The following is a 12,563-nucleotide window of genomic DNA, read 5'->3' on the forward strand; positions in this document are numbered from 1 at the left end:
AGGTGTAAGTAGATTACCTGGTGTCTAGGAGTGGTGTGTCAGGGACAAAAGCCAAGGTAGTGCAGGGTGAGGAGTGGAGTGCGATTGTCAATGTCAGGGAGGCCTCATGGAGATGATGACCTGTGAGCAGACAAGGGAACTGGCCTGCATGTCTAGGAGGTTCAGGACAGCCTGTTCAAAGGCCCTGATGTTGGAGTATACCATGTGTGGAGTCACTGTTGGGGGCCCATGTGGTGGTGGTGGTAGGTGGGTGAAGGAGTTGCAGAGAAAATTAGGAGAAGTCAGAGAGTAAAAGGGGGTCCAGATTGTGTGGGGCCTTAAAGCCATTTTAAGAATGTTGGGTTTTACTCAGCGTGAAGTGCGGAGCATTTGGAATGCCTGGAACAGCGGCATGCCATGTTGCACTGGAGAGAGATCTCTGAGGCTGCTTGCAGCAAGGTGGGCAGGAGCAGGGAGGCCAGGCAGATGACGGTGTCTAAGAGTGGAGGGCAAGAAATGGTCAGAATAATCTAATGGCTTGGATGTGGGAGTGAGAGAGAGAAGAATCAAGAGTAACTACAGAATTGGGTCTCAGTCACTGGAAAGATGGAGTTACCATCCACTGACGTGGGAAGATCGTGGGTTTAGGGGGATGGCATGGAACTGGTGGCATCGGCTTTGCACATGTTAATTTGAGATGGGCATCCGACCTCCAGGGGATGCCCAGTGGGTAGTGGGACGTCCAGGCCTGTGGTCCAGGAGAGGGTGTGGCCCCTCTGCACAAAGATACTACGTGAAAGCCCAGTGCAGGGAAAGTACACAGGGCAGAGGTGCAACGATGAAGCCTGGGAGCGCTCCCCAGGGAAAGGTCAGGGGACAAGCAGGGACCAGCTCTCCAGCTGAGGGGAAGCCCTTGAATGTTCTGCCAGCCAAGGGAAAACTGGCAGGGAGGAAGCAGGGACTGACGGGATTAGAGGCTGCCCAGGCCTGTGCGGGACCTGAGGACTTCTGGCTGGGTCCATGAGGAGGGGCTCGCCACCCAGATGGGGGTCTCTGTGTGCAGCTCCCTTGGTCCTACCACACTGCGGTCACACTGCAGCCTTAAAGCACATGCCAGTGTTTGTTCCATCTCTTTATACCGCATTACACTTTACTTTCAGATTTTTCCTGCCTGTTCCTGATTGCTTATTTTTCCCTAAGAATTTTGGATTCAGATTATCTAGTTCTATTAGGATCCTATGAAGTCTAATTTACATGTCTGAAACTGTGTTTCTCTCCAGGATGTCTTTCCAGAAACAAACCCCCAGCTAGAGCAATGGTTCTCCACCGGTGGGTGAGGGGGGTCCCCCCCAGACGTTCTGGAGAGTCTTGTCACCGCTGGGCTGGCACGTAGTAGGGAGAGGCCAGGGATGCTGCTAACACCCTCCAGCGCACATGACGCCCCACATGGATGCAGCTGCCCTACACTGTCAATCGCACCACACTGGAGAAACTTGGCCTCAGGTGTCTGCGCACTGGCTCTCTGCCAAGGGCCCTTCTCTACCTCTTCTTGATTAGTAGTCGGGCTGTTTCATGGTACTCGACCTTCTCGAATGCTAAAGAGTAGGTGATACGTATTATGGAGTTTTTATTCTCTCTAGCTGCCTAGGCCCTGACCCCTTCCTGTAAGTAGGAGACCACTGGTATCCAAGGTGTCCAGTAATGTCATGGAAGCAAAATAAGCCAGACACATGCTTTTCCAGGTGCCCTTCCAGCTAACGTACAGGTTGTCAGATGCACTAGTGCCCCAGAGTGGGGACAGGGACTGTGCCCCTGTGGGGGTGGCGGGCCTCGCACAAACAAGCCACAAAGGTTCTATGTGGCAGGATTTGGTGGCGACAGCAGGAGGTTCCTCACAGGTCATTCTGAAGCCAGGTTTGGGCACTGTTGTTAGCTGCCTGGCACCAAGTCCTGTCTGCCTGACAATTCTGTGGGCTTTTAGATACTTTTGATCAGTTCCCTTTTACTTTTAACATTGTGTCCAATCCTGTGGCTTGCCACCAAGAATCCCGGCTGATATCCGTGGATTCGTCATAGTGAGGGAAACACCAGAGGCTAGTGAGATGTTCAACACTGATTTAACTCTGCTTTTCTACAGAAAAGTTAAATGTGAAACTTTCCACATAAAAGAATCCGAGTGTCCTACCCAAAACCCCAAATACAGGAAGTTATCATGATTATGTTGCGACTGGGGAAAAGGAAAGGCTGACATTGTAGACTTCATTACCAGTCTGTGTATGAGGGATAGGATTTGGACTCACGGTATAAAATTGTGGAATTGGATTTAAGAAGAAGGCCTTACCACACACATACTTATTTTGCCTTGCTTTTGGTTCTTTAGGAGTAAAGTGGCTTGGTGAGGAGTAATAAGTGACAAGTGTTTGACAGTCTGTGGAATCCATGTGAAAACCAGTGTCAGGCAAGGAAAAGGCTATCGCCAGCACTGCTGATGGGGCAGGGCGGGAGGGAGGGGGACAGGAGGGAAGAGAGGAAAAGAAGGGAGAGCAGCACAGAAAATTCATGTCTCTGCTTCCCTGGAAGCAAAATCAATTCGCATTCCTTGTCAAACAAGGACCAGCGTTCCTCACATTCGCCCCCTGCCCCTCTGGGTAACAGGACAGGCTCCGTTCTGATCTCCTTCACATCTCTGGCCACCGCGGTGGTCCCCCCTTTCAAGCCCCTGCTCGTGACTTCTCCACCGTGACAGAAGGTATGGCTTCCTCCTGCCCTCTAGACAGGTTTCCATTTTTGTCCCAGCATCCTTGTCCCACCAGTGAGCAACGGGGCCGAGAAGTGCTAAAAATGCACAATGACATGAACAGCCCAGGACAGTTCAGCAAGGGGCTTCTTCAGACACATCTTGGCCACCTGCCCCGCTTGGTCAGGTGCCTCTGGCCGATGGAGAGGTGCAGGGTGGCACATCAGGAAGCAGAGCGACCATCCAGGAAACCCATGCCAGCTGTCTGACTGCAGAACCAGGGTGGGCTGGGTCCGGCAGATGCCACTGAATGGAGCTGGGGGTGGGGCGGGAGGATTCCATCCCATGACTCCTAGGGGACCCTGTGGAGGCTGCAGCACGAGGGTCACAAGTCTGTGAAACAGTGGTGCGCACAGCGGGTGTGGGCTGTGCTTTGTCGGACGAGCTCCATCTTTAGAATCGGGGAAGAACAATGTATACAGGCCAGTTCCATTTACACTAGGTGGTAGTATGGGAGGCTGGCTTACAGAAGAGAAAGACATGTACAGTGCACGTCGTTTTGTTTCAGCAGCCCCTGCCAACTGCCTCCCTGCAGCTCCCTCCCTTCTTCCCTGGCTGTGGGACCCCAGTTTGTAGGTATCTGACGGCAAGATTCTCAGGCCCAAAGGCTACGCCAAATTGGTTTTTTCTAGGGGCAGGTCTATACAGGTTTTGTGTAGCCTGAGCTTCCATAATTGAGGAGAGAAGGGAAGCTTTTTTCTAAGAAAGACTGTACTCTTTAGTGAATACAAACTCACATGTATTGTGACTTTTTATTTATAATGAAAAAATAAATTACAGATTTAAAAGAGCTAACATGCCACACGCCATGAAGTACCAGTGGGTGACAGCCTTTGCATTAATACGTGGCCAGTCATGCCTTTCCTCTCCAGTTTTTGGCAGCTCTGTCCTCTCTGATCACCTCTTGTTGGCACAGTTATTTTATACATTCCCACAGTCTCTCCAGCATGCTTACCTAAAACTTCATTACTAAGACTTTAGAAAGCTCTACTCAGCTTCCTGGCTTGCTGTGGGGAACACAGAATTGTAGAGCTGTTGTCAGGTCTCCGAAAACCTCTATCAAGTTCGCCCCAGACCCAAGCCAGAGGTCTTGGAAGGACTCTTCACACTTCCCTCATTGTTGCTCCTGTGCACCTGCGGGCCTGTGGTGGCACAGGCCACCCTTCTGCTGTGCCAAGGCCCCTGGGCTAGCACCAGCTGAACTGGTCGGGCTGGTGCTGGCATTCTTGGAAGCTGGTCCTCCACAGTAACTTCACTGTGCCCCAAAGTGGTGCCGAACCAACTTGGCTTCCCTCAGCTGGATCGCAGAAGGTGCACGCTGCCCAGGGGCAGGGGGGACAGTAGGAGCACACGGAGACATTTTTGCCAGTTGCAGTTAACGTTTCTTTACAAATTTTACAAAACAGACGACCATGGGAGCACAATGCCAGGGCCTCTCCCAGGGCCTGGGGAGGGGCCAGGTGGTGCAAGGCCCTGAAGCTCAAGCCTCATTAGTGTCCCGATAAATCTTAGCAACAGGGTGGCAGCAAGCCCCATTCTGCGGCGGCTGGGTCTGCCAATGACATGAGGGTCTCGTGTGGGCTTGCGAGCAGAGACACGAGAGCCTTCTTGGAGGCTGTCAGAAAGGCCTGGGCTTGGCAGCTTTCTTGAACTTGGAGAGAAAAGCCAGAACTCCAGTGAAGCTGATCTGCAGCCATGACATTGTTGAGTGGCTGAATTAGCCACCTCTCTGGGTTTTGTGTGTCTGACACCATCAGGTGTCTTGCCTGTTTAAGCTACTCTTCACTGGATATTCTGCTGGCGGAAGCCAAAGGCACGTGCCTGGCACAGACCCTGTGCTGGAAAGAAACCCAGTCTGGTCAACCCCACATACAGCCTCTGGGCCTCAGCCCTGCTGCATAATGCACGCCGTAGGCCTCCGTGCTCCTGGCTCTCCAACGGGGGGAGGGGGGACAAGGCTCAGTGGCCTACAGGGCCTTCGCTTCGCTCATGCCACCTGCCTTGATGTGCATTCTCACCAGAGCCCTTTTCTAGCGAGATCTTCTTTCAAGAAACTGAAGAACACCCATGTCTCCAGACTTTCCCCCCAAATCCAAGGCAACTGAATGAGGAGGTGGAGTTTCCAGCCTGCCCCTGGCTTTCTCTGCCCTGACTGGGTTTCCTTACTGGTAGCTGGGTATGGGCTTGCTCGGGAGTGGAGGGAGCACAAGGTGTCTGTCTTCTGGGGTTGTCAAGTGGAGGGTGTCACTTCCCACCTTTCTGCCCTGTGCGCCCCTCCATCTGCCCTTTGGGAGGCTCCCTCCCCCTCAGAGAAGTGAATGGAATGATGGGGTAACCCCTTCTAAGGTGATGACCAGGGCCTGACCGCCTGTGAGGCTTTGCAGCTGCCCCTCCAGTTTGCGGAGCAGTCCTATTTTCCTTGGTTTCCCCCGTGGAGCATTCTCCCTCTTGTTAGTGGGAAAGGGCAAGGAGAGAAAACAAAATCAGTACACAAACCAGTGCCTGCTATTCCCTTCATGAAAGCCTTCACAGACAATGAAGGTTCACTTGAGACCCAAGAACCGCTTGGCTGCCAGATCAGATAGTCTGGTCAGGTGCTGACTCACATGTCCAAGGCTTGAGAGAACTTAGAGGCTTTGTAAAGGAACTGAAGATACTACAAACAGGCTGAGGTAAGGTCAGGACAGGAAGGAACCTTCCAGAAATGCAGCTTCAACAGTCTGAGGTGGGTAACAGGTCTTGTTTATATTGTTTGCTGTGGAATACAGCATGACTGGATTTCTAGTGGGAGCACACCCACAAGAGAATTTGATTCCTGGTGGGAATCAAACTTTAGGGACTATTCACAGCCACTAAGCAGATTCCCTTCTTCATGCCCCCAGAGGCTGGTCACAGCTTCCATGGCAAACAACATAGGAGAGATATCCTTGACTCTAAATGAAGCCTAAAACTCCTTTATCAAAACTACTACACATTTTGAGGAAGACTTTTTATATGAAAGAATGCTGGTAGTCATGACTAAAGTATTTTATCAGTGCACTGTTCAAACTGCAGTATTTCTCAAAAGTTAAAAGTTCTTGAATTTTTCAGATCTTTAGGTAGATCCATATACCGAAACGGAAACTCCCCTAAAACCACGACCTCTAATACAACAAAACGCTACTCACACCTCAAATAGGAGCTCAAATTGCAGGAGACTCAGAGATTACTAACACATAAATCAAAGTAGCCATAAAAGTCCTGACTGATTCGACCCACACAAAAGAGTGTGTACACACAAAAGAGTACACAATCAGTGCATATGAAGAATAAACTTGAGGAGCACCTGGGTGTCTTGATCTCCGCTCAGGTCATGATCTCATGGTTTGTTGAATTTGAGCCCCACGTTGGACTCTGCACTGATAGTGCCTGCTTGGGATTCTCTCCCTCTCCCTCTGCCCCTCTCCTGCTTGCTCACTCACAGATTAAACTTTAAAAAAAAAAAAAAAAAAAAAAAAAAAAAAGTGAGGTCCTGGGAGGATTTTAGTTCATGTAAGAAAAAAAAACAAACTTGGAAGGGGAAAAAAATTTTCAATTGATGTGAAATAAATATTAGGGTTACCTATTCTTTTTTTTTTTTTTTAATATTTATTTATTTTTGAGAGACAGAGAAAGAGCATGTGCAGGGGAGGGGCAGAGAGAGAGGGAGACACAGAATCAGAAGCAGGCTCCAGGCTCCAAGCTGTCAGCACAGAGCCCAACGCGGGGCTCGCTAACCCACAAACCGTGAGATCATGACCCGAGCTGAAGTCGGATGCTCAACCAATTGAGCCACCCAGGCGCCCCTGGGGTTACCTGTTCTTTATTAGGAATTTCTAATTCCCACCTCAGTTAATTAGACAACTGAAATATGATGTCTTCTTCCAGAACATATCCTATATTCTCACATCAGTCCTCTCTGAGGTAACGTGACCTCCCTTGGTGGGAGTGTTTAGCAAACAGAAAGCAAAAAGAGTTAGCATTGGAACCGGCTTTATTTCATTGCTAAGCAGTGCTGTTCTCCACAGCCGAGCTGGCTTGACTGCCCACCACAGCAGTGGCCCCAGTCACTACCACTTGCTACTGGGCCTGATGGCCTCTGCTTCTCCTCGGAGGTGCCCGAGAGACTCCTTAGTGAAGAATTTCTTAGGGAAGCAAGAGTGTGGCTTTATCTCAAAGCCCTGTGGATTAAAAGAAACACCAATAACAGTAGCCTGATTTCTGAAAAAAGAGATCTGTGGAAAAGGACTAAGTTACTTCTAAACTGATCAGTGGTTCATAACCAATTTCTCGGTCCAAAGACTTTGAACCACTCAAGTAATAGTTGTGTATCTTCATTTGATATGAGGAAAAAGGGAAATGAAAGTGTTCTCCTATTCAAGGCTTTTCTTCAGTGATTCTCTGACAGCTGGACTGAGCAGGTAGGGAATGCTCAAGGCACAATCTAGTCATGAACTAATAAGCCAGACTGAGTTTGGGCTAAGGAATTTGTCTTCTGACTTCATAAAATATGTTCTAGCAGCTCTCACCAAGATGTCTATGGCTCATCCTCACTACTCGTTCCACGACGAATCAGTCTCATTGTTTCGTCACGAGATCTCGGGGAGCCTGCTGCATGCACAGCAGCTCCATGTGCAGCCGGCCGATGCTGGATGTGAGCATGCAGCTCAGCCAGGAGCTCTCGGGCCAGTTTTCTTGACCTAGGGGCTTCCAGGCAGAGGCGATCCCATCTGTACAAGGTCTGGTCAAGAAAGCCAGCAATCTCGTGGCTTAGGTCATCGGTTGGAGCCATCTGCAATGAGTACAGAGGAGAAAGAAAACTAAAACACTAACTAGACAGATTCATCTCTTTGTCCAGTGGACCAACCGGACCCGTCCTTCCCCGAAAAGCAGCTGCATTCCTGTTAGCTTTCAATGACTCTCGTTTTGTTTTCAAGGTGATGAGCAAAGCCAGTCTGTTCTCAGAGGTTGGCCATCCAGGGAGCAGAGTCATTTCCTAATGATCACCCTCTTCTGACAGAATGGCCCCAGACTCACAAAGGCTACAAATAAGCCCCACATTTCCTGGAATGCCAGTCACAGGCTGTGCGAGTATTTGCTGTGGGGAAGCAGAGGCAAGCCGTGCTGCAGCCTGACTGTCTGCAAAAGGCTCACACGAATATGAGAACTGGAAAGTGCTGAAAGGAAAATGCCACCTGCTTTCACACAAACAGCTTTATAAATGGCATTCTTGGGCTAGCAACCTGGGCCCACTTGCTTTTTAATAGACATCTAAGGTTTTAACACCTGATTCTCAAGGGAAGCAGGAAACACAGGAATTGTTAGTTCTGCTAAATACAGCCTCAAGGCATTCTTAGGTGTATTTTCCTAAGAATTTCAGCTCAGCAAAAAGGGAAGGGTGGGAATCTCACAACTGAATTGTGTTGAGTTTGCTGTGATTTTTTTAGACACAAGCACATTAAGAAGCCCTGATTTTGACAGTAATCTACATATTCATTTTGTGTGTGACAGTTTCTATAGACCAAATATTTGATTAGCCACAGCAGCCAAAGGTCAGCTTCCTCTCCGTCGCCACAGAGGGCCTTCTGGTAGGGTGACCGACCGCCCTCGGACTATCGCGTGGCCCTGGATACCCTTCAATCCAGGGCCACCACCTCTGACCGGCAGTCAAGGCACATGCTCAGGCAGCACAGGATACCGTGGGGCATACCTTGATGGCATTAGCTCTCTTCAACCTCAGCTGGGAGGGGCTCTGCTGGGGGGTGGGGGGCAGGCCACCAGACTAGGTGGGGTTCGCTGTGGCTCTTGGTGTCCATATTACCACTGCATGGTTTTTACTCAGAATCACAGATGCTGTGGGTAACCTCTGTCAGACACAGTCTGTCTCTGTGGATGAAACTGCATAAGCCTACCTGAGACACCTTAAAAGAGTTAATGTATTTCCTAGACCCCAAGTGCAGAGAGACTGCCATTGATCCCAGGGCCTCCATTGGGCTGGAAGCACCGCAGTGGCACAGCCATGACAGCTGACTGTGGAGGCCGGCCGCTCGGACCTCGTGTCATCTTTATGAGACAGCTCAACCTCCATACTGTTCCACTCATGGTCTCTAGTCACACGTGTCCACCTCCCTGCAGCTGAAGTAGGCAATCTGCATTGTTGGCTGAATTTAAGTTCATTTGAGTTCAACAACTACAGAACTTACCTCTGCGTTTCAGATGCTAGCTAACTTTTTACCTGTGACTGCTGTGGTCCAGCAACAAAGACAGAAGGAGAAGGAGGGAGAAACATGAGCTCAGAGCAGGACAGAAGGCAGAGAGAGCAAGCCTCAGGGGCAGGAGGAAACCGAACACCGCCTGAGCTGCTTGTGCCTCATCCGGGTCAAAGAGGTGCAGAGGAAGGGAGCACGTGAAGATGGCAAACAAGTGAGTGGGACAAGAAACGTAGGAGCCAGAGGAGGAGAAGACTGCATGAGAAGAGGCAGGGCTTCTGAAGAATGAGTTCAGTGGAAATCCTCAGAAGCCCAAGGCAGGCAGAAGCTGATCGCTGGGGCCTGTGCAGGAGGCAAAGGAAGTGGTTCGTAGGGAGTGCCCTACGGCAGAGGCTGGGGCATAGGAACATATGGAGGCCTCAAGAGACAGGGCTCAGACACGCAGCCCCCTCTGTCCACAGCATAGAGTGCTCCCCAAAGCTGGTGCTGGGAGAAGAGGGATAAGATAGGGCACAGGCCCAGGAACTGCTCTGCTCGGGCCTGAGTTCACATCAAAGCTGGGTCAGGGCTGGGGTCCTCAGGGCAGCTGGAAGAGAAAGGCTGTCCTACCAAAGCCAACACTTCTACCATCTGGCCACTGCCTGCTCCCGGCCAAGCAGCCTGGCCCAGGGCTCCTGCCAGGGTGCTTCCAGAGAGAGGAACTGATGAGATGGGGGGACGAGGAGAAACCCATGAGAAGCTGGCACCGTGTGGAGGACTCCTGCCCTCTGTTCTGTTTGTAGCTGCATTAGCCAGGCTGTCTTCAACCTGTCATGGGGCCACTGCAGGAAGCCTTCCAGTTAAGAAGTGTGGTATGTTACTAAAAATAGTTTCAAAACACCTGCAAGGACAGTGTCTAGGAGGCTCTCTCGGCCATGATGGGCTCCAAGGTGCCCAGACAGCTAGCATCTGCTAAGAGGCCAATGTGTAAAGAGGAACATTGGTGCTTTTCCTTCAATGATTTTTTTTTTTTTCAGCTGAGCTGACTTACGATACTTTATGAAGATTCACCGGGTTTTCAAACTTCCCTCAGCCTCACGCACAGGTCTGCAGCTGGACTATTTTGTGAGAATGCACTGCACAACCTGAATTTGTGAAATACTCCTTATTCACAGTAGCTTCTCTGTGGGAGAGACTTAAAGGTGGTCCATTCTGAATGTGACTGTTTCCCCAGAATGGGTGAATATGTGACTGGAATAACTGGATATCTCTGAGGAGCATTCTCTGGGCCACTTTCTTCCTTTCACACCCCATGAGCAAGGCCAGGCCCACCATCATCTCTCTGGCCTGTAAAGCAAGGCAAACTCCAGCAAGGGTCTGCTTCTCCATTCCCAAGGTGACAGAATTGGAGACGAGCAGAACAGGAGTTCCCCAGGGAGAAGGAGGGCACAGGCTCCGGGAGGAAGGGTTTGAGTCCCAGCTGCCAGGCTTGAGAAGGCTCCCCTCAGGGCTGTGGTTCCATCCACAGGTATTGAGGACAAGGACAGAAGGTCAGAGATCAGGTGACAAAAAATGCCACCAATGCTTTCATGATTCAAAAGTGCCTGCTGTTGACTTAGAATGTTGAAAAATAATTAGTTGAAAACTAATATCCTATCAGTTTCAGGTTTACATCATAGTGATTTAATATTTTTATACATTATGAAATGATGTGGTATCTAGTTATCATCTGTCATCAAAGTTATTACAATAATATTGACTATATTTCCCATGCTGTACATGACAGCCTCATGGACTTTATTCATTTGTTTTATTTTTTAGATTCCACATATAAGTGAAGTTGTATGATATTTGTCTTTCTCTGTGTGACATATTTCACTTAGCATTATACCCTCTAGGTCTACACATGTTGTCACAAATGGCAAGATCTCATTCTTTTCTATGACTGAATAATATTCCATTGTGTACATATATCACTTCTTTATCCATTCATCTACTGATGGACTCTTAGGGTATTTCCCTATCTTGGCTATTGTACATAATGCTGCAAAAAACATACAGGTGCATGTATCTTTTCAAATTAGTGTTTTTGTTTTCTTTAGGTAAACAACCAGTAATGGAATTACTGGATTGTAAAATAATTCTATTTTGAAATTTTTGAGGAACCTTCATACTCTTTTCCACAGTGGCTGCACCAATCTATATTCCCAAAAACAGTGCACGAGGTTTCCTTTTTCTCCACATCCTCACTAACACTTGGTTTTGTCTTAATTTTAGCCATTCAGACAAGGTCTAAGGTGGCATCTCACCGTGATTTGGATTCACACTTCCCTGATAATTAGGGATACTGAGCATCTCCTCATGTCTGTTGGCCATCTGTATGTCCTTCTTAGGAAAAATGTCTATTCAGGTCCTCTACCCATTTTAATTGGATAATTTGCATTTTTGGTGTTGACTTGTGTAAGTTCTTTATATATTGTGGATATTAGCTTTTTATCAGATATCATTTGCAAATATCTTCTTCCATTTAGATTACCTTTTCATTTTGTTAATGGTTTCCTTCACTCTGAAAGCTTTTTACTTTGGTATAATCCCAATTGTCTATTTTTGCTTTTGTTTCCCTTGTGTGAGGAGACATATCTAGAAAAATGTTGCTGAGATCAATGTCAAAGGAATTACTACCTATGTTTTCTTCTGGGAGTTTTATGGTTGTAGGTCTCATATTTAAGTTTTTGATCCATTTTGGGTCTTTTTTTGTGTGTATGGTGTAGGACGGTGGTACAGTTTCATTCTTTTGCATGTAGTTGTCCAGTTTTCCCAGCACTATTTAGTGAAGAGACTGTCTTTTCCCCATTGTAGATTCTTGCCTTTGTCATAGATTAGTTGACCATGTAAGTATGGGTTTATTTCTGGGATCTCTGCTCTGTTCCAATTATCTGTGTGTCTATTTTTGAGCCAGTACCATAGTGTTTTGATTATTATAGTTTTGTAGTATATCTTGAAATCTGGGACTGGGCTTTGTTCTTTCGCAAGATTACTTTGGTTATTCAGTGTCTTTTGTGGTTCCATACAAACGTTCAGTTTATTTGTTGTAGTTCTGTGAAAAATACTATTGATATTTTGATAGGAATAGCACTGAATCTACAGACTGCTTTGGGTAATATGGACACTAATTCTTCCAGGCTATGAGCATGGTATATTTTTTAGTTTGTGTCATCTTCAATTTCTTTCATCAAAGTAGTACTGTTAGATTGTTTGAGATCTTTCATTGATGAAAGTAGTTTTCAGAGTATAGGTCTTTCAACTTCTTGGTTAAGTTTATTCCTGGGTATTTAATCTTTTTTTGTGCAACTGTAAATGGAGTTATCTTCTTTTTCTTTCTGCTACTTTCTTGTTAGTATATAGAAATGCAACAGATTTCTGCATATTAATTTTGTATCCTGAAACTTTATGGAATTCATTTATTCTTTAATTTTACTTTTTAAAAAACGTTTATTTATTTTTGAGACAGCACGAGCAGAGGAGTGGCAGAGAGAGAGGAGGACAGAGGATCCAAAACGGGCTCTGTGCTGACAGAAGAC

At 47.7% G+C, this 12,563-nt stretch overlaps 1 protein-coding gene across 8 annotated transcripts in view; it reads right to left on the reverse strand.

The window, feature by feature from the left end:
* Nucleotides 1-6,770: 6,770 nt before the first annotated feature.
* FANCC (FA complementation group C) overlaps nucleotides 6,771-12,563 on the reverse strand; it is a 261,535-nt gene continuing 255,742 nt past the window's right edge. For 7 of the 8 annotated variants that reach the window (XM_042964675.1, XM_042964672.1, XM_042964678.1 and 4 more), the window contains one exon: nucleotides 6,771-7,586. In XM_042964675.1, the coding sequence (XP_042820609.1) occupies nucleotides 7,332-7,586 (255 nt within the window). In that variant the 3' untranslated portion in view covers nucleotides 6,771-7,331. The remainder of the gene's footprint in view (nucleotides 7,587-12,563) is intronic. The other variant, XM_042964680.1, reaches the window with a different exon arrangement.

The sequence above is a fragment of the Panthera tigris genome, chromosome D4, assembly GCF_018350195.1.
Source record: "Panthera tigris isolate Pti1 chromosome D4, P.tigris_Pti1_mat1.1, whole genome shotgun sequence".
NCBI classification, from domain to species: Eukaryota; Metazoa; Chordata; class Mammalia; order Carnivora; family Felidae; genus Panthera; species Panthera tigris.